Source organism: Eschrichtius robustus, chromosome 15, assembly GCF_028021215.1.
Source record: "Eschrichtius robustus isolate mEscRob2 chromosome 15, mEscRob2.pri, whole genome shotgun sequence".
NCBI classification, from domain to species: domain Eukaryota; kingdom Metazoa; phylum Chordata; class Mammalia; order Artiodactyla; family Eschrichtiidae; genus Eschrichtius; species Eschrichtius robustus.
The window spans coordinates 982256-995071 of NC_090838.1; the positions used below are offsets into that span (position 1 = coordinate 982256).

A 12816-nucleotide genomic window follows, 5' to 3' on the forward strand; every position below is an offset into this window, starting at 1 on the left:
CTCCGTCCCTCAAAAAGTCCCCGAGGGGCTGGGAGGGGAGGCTCTCACAGGCCACTCTGCTGAGTGACTACAATTGCACTCGTCTCCATAAGCGTGAGTTCTGTCCTCCTGAGTCACTGCAAACACTGCACTAGGGACCGCTGGACCCCAGCTCCCAGGGACACACGCGGTCACGCCCCCACGAGCCTCTGGTGGCAATACGGGCATCAGCACATCAACGTGTGTGTTTCTGTGAAAGACACGTCCTCATTTAACGTGTGTACTGATTCATTAACACCGGAGTCTCGGCCAGCAGCCTGTCTGACGCGGGTTTCCTCCCTAAGGCGTGTCACGGCCCCCTTACGCCCAGAACACCAGACAGCACCTCTGCCCTGCTCTGGGGGCCTTTTCAACAGTAGCGTCTCCAACGGGAAAACACAAAAAATCAACAAACGTAGCACCCCACAGACAGTGAAGAGGACCCTCATTTACGGCTGAGCCACGAGGAGAAGGCAGAGAGGATGGGGCTCGCGGGAAAGTGGCCGGAGAGTCAGGCTCTCCTCCCCTCCCCGTGGCCCTGAAAGCACCGCGAGCGCTGGTCTGGGGCCACGAACTGACTGTAGCAAGCAGGCGAGCTCGCGGGCACAGACCCGGGGCCCTGAGGTCAGGCTGGGATGGGCTCCGAGGCCCGCGCCCCCTGCGTGCGCTCCGCCCGCATCTTTGCGCGCCTCCTGCGGCGGGCCAGGGAGCGTCTGGAAGGAGGGCCGCGCAGACAGACGGACGCAGCTCACACCCCAGAGTGAGGGTGAGGGAGACAGCCGTGGGCTGCGTGTGGCCCCTGACCCAGCGCCCGGCGCGGAGGGCCGTGGGGAGGCCGCCTCCCCCGGGTGGACCGGCTTTGCCCGGGCGGGAGTGACCGCTGCCCCCTCCCGAAGGGACGAGGCTGTGCCTGGGCTCCGCCGGGGCCGCGAGGACGGCCGGGCTGTGGCCGTGGCCCCGACGCGGTGGCGGTGGGTGGGGGGCGCACGGTGGGGGGGGCGCACGGTGGGGCGGTGGGTGGGGGGCGCACACGGCGCACGCGGTTACCGTTGCTGGCCCGCTGCCGGATGGTCAGCATCTGCTCTCCCGACAGCTTCGCCTTCTTCATGGCCGACGTGGCCCGCGGGCATCCCGACAAGCTGGGGACGAGATGGGAGGTGGAGTTAGTCGCTGGTTCGGGGGGCCCCCGGGCCTGCAGGGAAAACTGCCGCGGGCTGCAGGTCCCCACGTCACCCGACTGGGCTGGTTGCCGGCAAAGGGCCGCCTGCAGATGGGGAACCAGAGCGGAAGGTGGGCAGGGCCAGCCGCGCCCACAGGCAGGTGTCCGTGGACGGCGGACTTCGGGGCGGGCACGCAGCGCAGGGCCACAGTGTGGCCTGGGGCGAGGTCTGACCGCTGGGGCTCGGGCGGGAGGGAGATGAGCCCTCTGAGGGCCCCTGGGACTTTGAGGGAGTGACTCTCTCGCTTTAAAAACTTCCTTATTGGGACTTCCCTGGCGGTCCAGTGGATAGGGCTCCTCGCTTCCACGGCAGGGGGCTCGGGTTCAGTCCCTGGTCGGGGAACTAAGATCCCACAGGCCGTGCTGCGCGGCCAAAAGTAAATAAAAATACAAAAAACTTCCTTATTGTTGAAAGTCTCAAACTTACAGAAGGGTTGGATTCAAAACTTAACATCAAACATGCAAAAGCAGAAGGGGCAGAGCGATGAGTTCTCACCCAGCCTCGCATCCTGACTCACCAGGACCCCCCCCGTAGTCATCAGGGAGAAACCCCCAGACACAGCCTCAGCGTCAGTGTGCCACCTGAGCGTCTGAAACGCGTGCCAACACCCTCACCTGTCGGGGTCCACACGCCCCCATCCGCCTCCTAACCTCGTGAATGGTCGTCCGCCTGGTCCGCATGTGCTCTGTGTCCTGAGCTGGGACCTGGTCTGAGCAGCGTCTCTGCAGGACGCCTCCCTCCCTCTGTCTTGCTTTCTGGGTCCATGTTGAGGACAGCGACCTGAGCACCTTCCATGGGGGCCAAGCCTGGGCCTCCACACCCCTCGCCCCGCACCTGGCTACGACCTCAAGGGGCCACACAGGAGGGCCCCGCTGCACCGTTGTCAGGGTCCCTCTGGCGCTTCACACGCAGGTGAAATGTAAACCAGTGTATATGCACAGCATTTTACGTATATTCATACCACGTGTATCATTTTGTATCTCGCCCGCATTTTCAGGGCTAGATGGACCCTGTCCTTAGAGAGTGACACTTACGCGGCCACTAAGCAACATCCATGGGACATCTGCGTTTATACAGGGAGGCCTTCTGAACGTCTCTTCAGATACATTTTCTAATACTTTTTCTGATGGGGATTTTAGCAGGTGTTTTGGGGGAGGACACCTTCGTACAACAAATGTTTTCACGAGGAAGCTCTGAGGTGCTGGTTCGAGGAGACGTTTGCGTCTGGCAACTGTGCAGGACTCTCCCCGAGAGGCCGAGTGCCCGCCGTGCCCGCTACTCTTCCCAGAGCCTCACCGGGCCCTGCGCTCGCTCACGGAGCTTCTAGATTTACAGGGGAAGGACGGGGCCGTGGGACGTCACCCCAGAGGGTGACACAGCATGCTGTTAGCGCTCGCTGGGGCCATCACCCCCGAGGCCTTATGCTCAGAGGCCAGCACGTCGCCAGGTGTGCCCAGGGGCTCCGGGATGCTTGTGGATTGGAAGCTGTGCACAGCGCATGACTACCCACCCCGATTCTCCTGCATGAACAGAAGTGGGAGAGGGAGCTACAGGGCAGAGTGAGGGTGGAAAGTAACGAGAAGGAAGCCCCGGCACGCAGAAGCCAGCGGAGGGAGGGACTCGGGTGTCTCCACGCACCCATCACCAGGCTGGCAGGGCCCAAACCCAGATGCGCAGCAGCAGGATGGCCTGGAAACAGTTTAAAACACAGACTCCTGGACCCATGTTGAGGGTCAGAACCAGATTTCAGTCTCCAGTTGCTTCTCCTAGCTTCCAGTTAACTGAACTGCCAGCCGAGAATGACAAATAACGGTGTCCTTCAGCCAGAGCTGGGAACTAAGTTAGGAGACACAGACAAGTCCACAGAAGGATGTGTTCTGTGCAAACACGCCTGCACCGTGTTCCTCCCATTCCTATCCAGTGACTGCATCCCAGCCTGGGTCAAATTTGGAAGCGTCCGGAGCAGGCCGGGCGCCGGTGCCGGGTGGCGGGTGCCCGGCGAGGGCGCAGTGCCATCTAGTGGCGGCCCGAGCCAACCGCACCGGGTGCCCCGGGTCTGCGCTGGTCCAGGATCTCAGGGCAAAGTCCCCTGCCCGAGTCCTGCCAGGGAGTGACTCCGGGGGGATCTCGGTGTGGTGAGAGGAGAGTCTTGAAGCGGAGACCCAGCGGCCCTTATGGAGACGCTTCTAATTAAAACCAGGCTCCAGGCAGCAAAGAGTTAACCCGTGTCTGCACCAGCACCCACCTCTGGGGCCCCAGACGTCTGGCCCAGGCTCCACCAGGAATTCCTGGGAGGCTCCAGGCAGACACTGCCCAGGGCTTCAGAGAGGGACAGAGGAGACGGAGGCCCAGCGTTTTATGAGGACATCCCCCTGAGTGGCACTTCCTTCAGGAGAACATCACCCCTGAAAATAGCTCAATAAGTAAACATTTCTGGGAGGGGGGTGGTTAGAAAGACTCGGGGCCGTGCAGTTGTCCACTGGGAGGAAAGTAAGAAATTCGAGAGAGCGCGTGGGGTGTCTTGCTCTGGTGTTTGTTCACGGCCCAGAGTGGCTGGGAATCGAGAATAAAGGACCCCGATATGAAAGGCCCCTGTGACTCAGTCTCTCTCCCAAGAAGTGCGGGTGGGCTGTTATGTACCTTGTTCTTTTCACTGTTTACGATTTCACCATTGATGTTAAAATACTCTAGTAAGGACGTGGTACCTCCCTGTACAGCATAGATTCCTATGCTAATGCCACCCTCTGTATCGTAACACTGTGGACGTGTCACCAGCTGATTCCTGGTGACGGGCACTGCACTACTGTTACCATCTGCGTCGTAACACTGGGGACTCTCGGGGGCGGGCACTGCAGGCAGACGCTGAGTGAGGGAACCGGCGTTAACACCAAGGGCACACGTCACACTCACCGGAGCAGCCAATTTTGAATTTGCTTCCTGAGACCACGGGGGATGTGTTGGGGGCACAGGATGTCCTCTGACCCCCATGGAATTTCTGCCCCCAGATTATTTGTCTGAACTGCTCCCATCTCAGTGCGAACGGGTGTCCTTGTGGTTCCTTCTCAGCCCAAGATGTGGATTTGGAGTTTATCCCCCCGCAACGTTCTGAGTTTCTCCAAAAACATATTTGGTGTCGAAGGTATGCCCTGAGCCGTGGAGGGAGGGAAGCGTTGGGGCAGGAGCCTCTGTGCCCACCTGGGGCTTGGGACAGACGGGGGTCTCCCAGTCACAGGTGTTAATTTTCAGGGGCTGTGGGTCAGACAGGAGAGTAGCAGGCTTTGCAATCGCTTTGTTTCTCCTGCTTGATTCCCCTCCATCCATGCATTTTGATGGCATTATGGAGGAATGAGGCTTTTGCGAGCATCTGGGTCCCAGCTGGTGGGTATCACAGGGTCGCTGGGGTCTCTCCCCGCCGAGGATGGGGGACTGAGTGACTCACGCACTCCTGCTAGGGTTGCTCATACACTTCTGACCCCCTTTCTTGCCTGGAATCGCTGCTGAGCCCAAGGGCGCTCAGTACCAGTGCTGGGCAGGTGAAAGCAGGTATGGAGTCAGACAACCTACAGGGATGGCCCTTCGGAGGATCTTTCCTCAGGTGTTCTTTTCCTGACAGTGTTGTGACCGACACTGCTGAATCGAGGGGGCTCTAAAGTTCATCTCTTGGGCGAGTGTCCCTCTGGTGTGGCTGAGAATGACGTTTGTTTATGACAGCGAGGCTGGTACTTCCTGCGGGGAGGCCTGGGTGCTGGGGAGGGGTGGTCCTGCAGTCCCAGGAAGCCCCCAGGCTTCTCCTGTGACCGTTCCTCTGGGGGCAGCTTGGCCGATGGGGCACCTTCCCTTCACTGCACTGGTTACTCGCGACGTCTTTCTCAAAACTCAGAAACCCAAGATCTTCTCAAAACTCAAAACTCTCAAGCTCCCAAAAACTCAAGACTTTTGGTCCTGGAGGTTTTTCTGCTTTCCTTCTTTGATCATTTTCTTTCTTCCATTTTCTCTCGTCTCTCTACTTTTTCAGAAACTCCTAGTTGTTGGTTATTAAATCACATGAATTGTTTCTCTATTTTAAAAATATTATCTTCTTTTCTCACCTCTTTATAATTTAAGGGAGAGTTCCTCAGCTTTGTATTCTAACTTTCTATGTGGATTTTTAAGTCTTACTTACCTTTTTTTTTTTTTTAAAGAGATCTTTCTTGTTCTCTGAATGTTTTTTGAATTATGAATGTAATAACTTATAATATTCTTTCTATCCTCCTTTTCTGTCTGAGGACAAATCACAGGTTTTTTTTTAAAGTCTTCTCTTTCCAGAAATGTCTGTTTTCTCTGAGCATTTTTTCCTTTTCTGTCTTCTTCCAAGTGTGTTTATTTTGCTTTCTATCCTGTTACCTGGCACATCCCTTAAATAGCTGGAAATCCTAGGCTGTTCATTCCCATTCTCCAGACATCACACCTTTCTCTGGGACCTGCTGGTTTCGGGGGTAGAGCACCCCCTGTCTGGATGGGCTGGAGTGGCCACAGCGGCTGTGAGACAAGCTGGGAGCCGGCGGGGCCTCCACGTTTCACTTAATGCTCCTGAGTCCAGCACAAGGGCCACCCCTGTGTCCAGCTGTTCCTGGGGTCCCAGGCCAGAGCTTCCCAATGCACTGGGGTGACGGAGGCATGGGCTGGACATCTAGGGGTCAGGCTGCTTCTTATGGAGACTTTGGACTAGTCCTCTGTTTTCAAGCCTTCTCCGAACCCCCCGCAGAGGGCCCACTGGTCTGTGGGTTCTGTGGGATCTGCAGCCCCCCGATCTCCCCCTTCACCTATGTCCCCCGCCACCCCTCCTCTCCCGGAGATGCAGGTCTGAGTCGTTTGTCCGTCAGCTTTGCAGCTCCCAGGACTTGGTGGACGAGATGGAATTCACTTCTCTTTTAAAAATTTTTTACCGTTTAAAAAGCTTTGTGGGTTTATAAACTGAGAGTAGGTCACTTCCGTAGAGCTTTGAGATTGAGCGGAGATGAGTGTGTTCTCGGCCTGCAGCGTCTGACCAGGACTTTCCGTAGAGAAGCTCGCTGAGGTCTGGGGTCCACGGGCACTTTGCTGTAACGTGCGTGCTCTTCCTGCCCCTTTCCTGGGGGCCAGTGTGGCGGTCTCTCCCTCCTGGAGTGACGGTGGCCCTGGTGGCCACATCCTAGGCACACCTGGTCCAGGGGACGGAAGCTTAAGTGTTGCCATGGCACCCAGGGGAGCATCCTCAAAGACAGACCATCCAGGGACAGAAATAGCCTAGAGACAAAGCTCCCGGGTGGGTGGGGGTCAGAGGGCAGAGCCACGGGGGATGGAGCCAGGAGCCGGGTCAGCCCTGCTGGCCTGGGCCTGGTGACGCGGGACCACACCTAGTGTCCCCACCGCCCTGAGCCCCACTCGTTCTCCTGCCGCATCCTAGCAGACGGCGGGGAACCTGCTTCTCTCTGTGCTTCTCCTTTTGCTTGTCTCTAGGAAGCCCGGGGCTCACATTCCTGTAAATCATTGCTGGGGGCTGATCATGTCCCCAAAGGAATGCTGACACCTTAACATCCAGAACCTGTGACAGGACCTTATGGGAAATGGGGCCTTTGCAGATGCCGCTGAGTCAAGATGAAGTCGTGCTGGGGTGGAGGGCCTCGTCCCGTGACTGGGTCCTTACGAGAGAGACACAGAGGAAAGCCGGTGACGACGGGGCAGAGACTGGGTTGACACCCAGGACTGCCATCCCCTCACACCTCTGCCCGTGTCGTGACCTCTGTCTTCCGACGCCAAGAGGATAAATTCTGTTGTTTGAAGCCACCAGTTTGTGGTGTGTGTCAGGCAGCCTAGGAAACTGATCCCATCATACTTGTTAATTAACTTTGGACTCCTAATCCAGGTGTTTTCCCATTTCCTATGACATTTCTATCAATTTTTGGATATGTGAACATAACTGTTCTGTAAATATGAGTTTTTGCCATGAGCTCAAGCGGCATTGACGCATCGGGGGGTGACAGATGATAACAGAGGAGACACCCCCCGGCACTAAGAGCTTAGGGTAAAGGCGCCGTAGGAGAGGGGGACGCGGGGCCCGGCCCCCTGGCCAGTGGTGACAAGTGTGGCCAGGCGTGTCCTCACCCAGCTGGACCCCTGGCTGCGCAGTGGGACTGTTCAGGGCGCGTTCCGGGAGGGGGGACCCGGCGTGAGGATGGCAGAGGGGGACCCCAAGGGACACGGGGCCACGGAGCTTTGGGAGGGGAACCGGGCGCAGTGTGTCGGGGCCTGCAGGGCATCCAGGGTGGGAGCCCCCAGCCCGCTTGGGTCACATTTCAGCTTGTATTAACTGAAATCAAACAACATTAAGTGTCATGGGGACTGGACGTCAGCCGTGGGCCCGGCAGCCTCGCACATCTGGTGATGACAGAGCAGCCAGCGGGACACGGCGGCCGGTCACGCATTCTGTGCCGGGGGGCGGCATCGGCCTTCAGAGGGGCTGGCGGGAGAGCCCCGGAGTGTGTCATCGGTTCTTCAGAGGAAGCGAGCCTTCTCTGGGGGCTCGGGCAGGTTTTTGGAGACAGAGTCTTCTTGCAAAGGGAATTCGAGGAGGAGAGGGCGACCGTGGCAGATGTGTTAAGCTCACCTTACGTCTAAGACTCTGTAGCACGCGCAGCAAGGACTGGAGCGGCCCCGCTGACTCTCTCAGGGATCTGAGGTCACGGGGGCATTTTCTCCCCATTTCTCTAGAGTCACGGAGGCTCATGACCTGCCGGTGACACCACCCGCGGGGCCAGTGCACAGGGCTCTGGCCTCTTGTGCTATTTGGTTCCCAGGACGTTTCTTCCAACTCCACGCTGCTCAGGGGTATGAACAGAGGACAAAACGTGTCGGGTGCACGCAGGCCTGGACAGAGCACCTGGGGGCCGGGCCGCTCGCAGGGAGCACGCTGCCTTTAGAGGGATGGAGACATGAGGGGCTCGGGGCCAGCGCCGCCTCCCAGCAAACCTCGGCAGGAGCACACCAGCGAAGACAGTCTTAGTGTGAGCGTTTCTCAAACTGTCATGAGGACCAGAGCACGGGGGTCACCAGATGTGTCCAGGGGAACGAGGCCAGGAAGGAGGCGGGGAGGCCCGGGGGGGGGTGTCTGTCCCAGCTGCCGGGTCCTCCTGCTCTCAGGACGTGGAGGGGACGCTCCCTCTGCAGGCTGTGGGCCTGGTGACTCCTCATCCCAGCCTCATCTTTGTGCCCTCACGTCCCTGTGGCCCTAGTGTCTGGACCTCAGGGATGCGGGGAGGCCTGGCCATGTCGCGGCGCCCCCGAACGCTGCCCTGCTGACCGGGTGGGGCTGCACGGCACGCACCGGCTGGGGTCAGTGCGGGAGCCATGGGTGGGAACCAGTGTTCCTTAGCTGATGCGTTTTTTCGTTCTTCCTCTTTCTTTCACCACTGGCTTTGCTAGAAGGAGAAGCATGTGCTGCCTTAGAGCTGAAAGCAGAGAAAGGGCTTGTGAGTTTCAAAGTCTCAGTGTTTTGGATCCCAGAGTCAGAAAGAAGCCAGCACACAGGCTGTGGTTCTGGAAGAATTCCTCCTGGTGAGATAAAGATTCCTAGAGAAGGGGAAGGAGAAGAGATGGAGAAGCGAAGAGAGCTGAGGTGCTGGAGGTCCGGAGAGGAGACCCACGCCCGGCAAGAGACGGGGCCGCAGCAGAGACCTGGCTGCCGGGGACAGGTTCCCCGCCCCCTCCCCCGAGAGCAGCCTGGCCGGGAGAAGCCCCCAGAGGCCCCACCGCCTCTGCCCTTCAGAGGCCTGGGGAGGCGGATGCTGGGGGCAAGCTGGCTGGAGAGGCCTGGTGGGCCAGGAATACCAAGGGCCAGCCACGTGGGCTGACGGCCAGACGAGATGACCTGGGAGGCCCCAGGCTGCCCGCTGGCCGGGAGGGACACCCTTGGTGGATGCAGGGGGCACAGGTGCTGGAGGCCCCAGGCTAGGCTCTCGTCCCACAGTGAGGACAGGAGGGAGAAAGTCACAGAAAATGGGGGGACGTGTGGACTTTGGATTTGTTACAACACAATCACATTTTAGAAACTGCTGAGTTCCTGAAAACCTACTTCAGGTTCGCTTAAGAATTGAGGGCGATGTTGTCCTGATCGGAAATGATCGGAAGAGTCAAAAGTCCCACGTGTGTGTGTGTTTGTGTGTGTGTGTGTGTGTGTTTGTGTGTGTGTGTGTGTGTGTGTAACTGAGATTGAATCACATTCTGGACCTGAAAGCTTTGAAGACTTCAGTTTCTCCATCTGTTTGTTGGAGAGAAAAATGGCCTTGTGTGTTCATATTGTTAATTTTTTGTTTGTACACTGCTTTTCCCTATAAAATTGTGACAGGCCAAGCTTCCTGGGGCAGGACTGCATTAAGAGATTTACTTCTCCACAGACCCCTGCACTGTGGCCAAAGCAGCAAGCTTGTGGGAGGCCGAGTTCTAAACCAGCCCTTGGGTCCCTGCGAGGTGCCCAGGCCAGGTTAACCCCATCCTGGAGAGAGAGGTGCTGGCGACGGGGTGGCCCCTCCCGTGACCGGGTGATGGGGTGGAGGCCCCCCCCGTGACCCGGTGATGGTGCATAAACAGCCCTGGACGGCTGGCGGGGCCTGTCCCCCTGCCGTATTGAGGGCCGCGTGGCCAGCACCCGAGGGCGCCTCCAGCACGGAGAGCCACCCCGGCCGAGAGCCAGCAGGAAGATGGGGCCTCGGTCCTGGCGCCTCGAGGAGCTGAACTCTGCCGAGGCCCAGATGAGCTCTGGGGTGGGCCCTGGGCTGTGGGCTGGGTGGGAACGCACCTGCAGACACTTTGGTTCCAGCTGGTGAGGCCAGGCTGAACTCCAGCCTGCAGAATCCGACAGCAGCGGGGTGTGGCTTTGAGCCCCTGCGTTTGCGGTTCTCTAGAGGACTGGTGAGAAAATGTCCAGAGACCTGCGGGGGAAGCAGCCTGGGCGCGTGTGCCCCTGCGAGCCCAGCTCCAGGTGAGGCGGATGCTTAGGCGTGCCCATCCAGTCTTTGCCGGATGCGCCCCAGGCCCGGGATAGACAGGCGATGGGCGTGGACGCGCTTCGGGAGGTGGAGTCTGAGAACACCGAACGAGGTGGTTCTTCCCCAGCAAGGCCTGCCCCAGGGCTGCCTGCGGGCTCAGGACCAGGATGCTGGCAGCTGCGACCCCGGCTCCCAACTTCCATGGGCCCTTTGGGATTCACGGTTTGGAACAGATGTTGGATCTGAGTTTTCCCCTCCTTAGTGCTTTTCGTCAGATATTGGAATGCGGAGATTAAACAGTCGGGACGCCTGAGGTGCTTTCGGGGACAGAGGTCGGCGCAGGGTGGTGCCCAGGGGACGGGCCGAGCTGCCTGATGTGGGGCCTTTCCCAGGGGGGCACCTGGACCAGGGACCCGGCGGGAAGCTGGGCTTTTAAGGGCAGTGGATTCAAATCCCCCGAAGGCTTTCCCATGCAGCTGTGGGACCAGCAAGGCCAGTGGTCCAAGGAGCAGCTCCAAGGAAGCGGGTGAAGCGGGGGCAGTGAGGCACGTGGCCGTGATGACTGGTGCTTCTTGGTGCTGGCGGCTCATCATCGTGGCGCCTCCTCTGGGGGCGCCGGCTCTGTCAGGGCAGGAGACCCGCAGCCCCGGGAGCCTCCCCACGGAAAGGACTAGTCCCTCCGTGGGGCCTCGCTGCGCCCCTCCGCTTGGGGGTCCCAGCCCCGCGCAGAGCAGAGAGCAGCCCCCTGCGGGGGGCGGGTGTTGCCGCGTGCCCGGTCTCTTCCCGCATCCGAACCAAAGCAGAGAACAGGGCTGCTCGGCGTTCCTCTGTCCTCCTGACGGGCAGCCTGGTCGGACGACTCAGGGTTACGGAGTGAAATGGGGGCCCAGCTGGCTGAGTCCCGCAAACACACCAGATCAGCACGAGGTCTGCTCTGCATGAAAATGTTCTCCACCCCCGACAGCATCTACTCCTCTGGAGGGGCCACCTCGACCCTCCACCCTCCTCACCTCCTGCAGCTCACAGAGAAATCCAAAATGCAGACGTTTCCTCTCGTCGTAGAGCGAAGTATGATGTTTCCAGTATGCTTTTGTAAAAGAGAAGACCACCCGCGGGTCCGGGGGGCCCTGGCCATGCCTCCTGTTCCCCCCACCGTCCAGCCAGGAGGCTGGGGTTCAGAGAGGGCGGGAAGGGGTGCATGACAGCCCCGGGGGCTGGACGAGAGCCCAGGAGGCAGCAGGGGCAGGAGGCTGGGGTTCAGAGAGGGCGGGAAGGGGTGCATGACAGCCCCGGGGGCTGGACGAGAGCCCAGGAGGCAGCAGGGGCTGCGACGCTGTGGAATCTGGATTTACCATCAGCGGGTCTTGAGTAAGGAACGCTGGGGCTGCTTCAGTGTCCTCCGTCCCCACGTGTGGCTTGGGCGAGCATGGCCCTGGCCTCAGTCTGAGACGGAACGGAAGGCCCACCTCCGTGCTCCTGGGCAGACATGGACCCGTCCTCAGAGGCCAAGGGCAGTGGGCATTCCTCCTGGCGGGATGGCTGGGCGGGATGAAGAGGTCAGCCCTCTTCACTCCCTCTCCCTGGGCTCCAGCCCATGAGACCTGGTTTCTTCAGTACCTGCCCTGCGGCAGCCCTCTGGTCTTGCAGACGCACAGACAGACTGGGATACAGATGGTCCACGGATGAAGCCCCCAGACAGTCCTTGGTTGAATCCAGCTTCCTCCTTACTGGCAGTAGTGTTCTCATCTCTAAAATGGGAACTATGCAGACCTCAGGGAGCTGTGGTTGCCTGTTTCCGTAGGTTTTGGTAAAAGCTATGGCTTCTCCACATTGCAGAGAGGCAGGTGCCTAAAGGCCCACTCTTCTCCTTGGGCTTACAAGGACTACGTTCCCCAGCATCCCACGTGGACTACATTTCCCAGCATCCCATGTGGCCTACATTTCCCAGCATCCCAGGTAGACTACATTTCCCAGCATCCCTTGTACTAGGTGAGACTATGGACCTGGTTCCACCCGTGGGATGTAAAGGATGTGATCCGTGCTCCCACATCTCCCAGGTGGATCCTGCGTGTTCTTTCCCTCTCTGGCTGTGGAATGAAGACCACCCTTGGAGAATGTGATGAAGGTGGCCGAGCCCTTTTCTCCTGTTCCCTCATCCAGTTCTGTCATGTGAGCAAGAAGTAAACTTCCACTCTTTGGAGCCAGTTTGGGTGTATCTGTTAAGGCAGGTAGCCTATCCAGCTCATATTTACATTAGACAAGATGGTTGATTGCAAGAAAACCTCATAGTAAGTACTCAGTATGGTGACTTATTTTTACCACAATTCTCTTGGGAAGTATCAAGCACAATAAACATCCTAAAAAAGCCTATCTACTCATTTATAAAGAACTGTAGAGGAACTGAAAATAAATAAACTAGGTCATGTGGTTCAGGTGGAAGAGGTTTAAGGGGGTCTGGGAGGTAATTTTTAAAAAAGTTATTTTGGTCAAGCTCAGTGAGAGATGACTTACTTCTAAGATTATTTATTTATTTATTTGTTAGGGTTAGAATCGTGGCTTTAATTTTGGAGAATCTT

At 58.4% G+C, this 12816-nt stretch overlaps 1 protein-coding gene across 2 annotated transcripts in view; it reads right to left on the minus strand.

The window, feature by feature from the left end:
• MYT1L (myelin transcription factor 1 like) overlaps window positions 1-12816 on the minus strand; it is a 136871-nt gene that overhangs the window by 10925 nt on the left and 113130 nt on the right. For both annotated transcript variants that reach the window (XM_068564217.1, XM_068564216.1), the window contains exon 18: window positions 1066-1157. In XM_068564217.1, the coding sequence (XP_068420318.1) occupies window positions 1066-1157 (92 nt within the window). The remainder of the gene's footprint in view (window positions 1-1065; window positions 1158-12816) is intronic.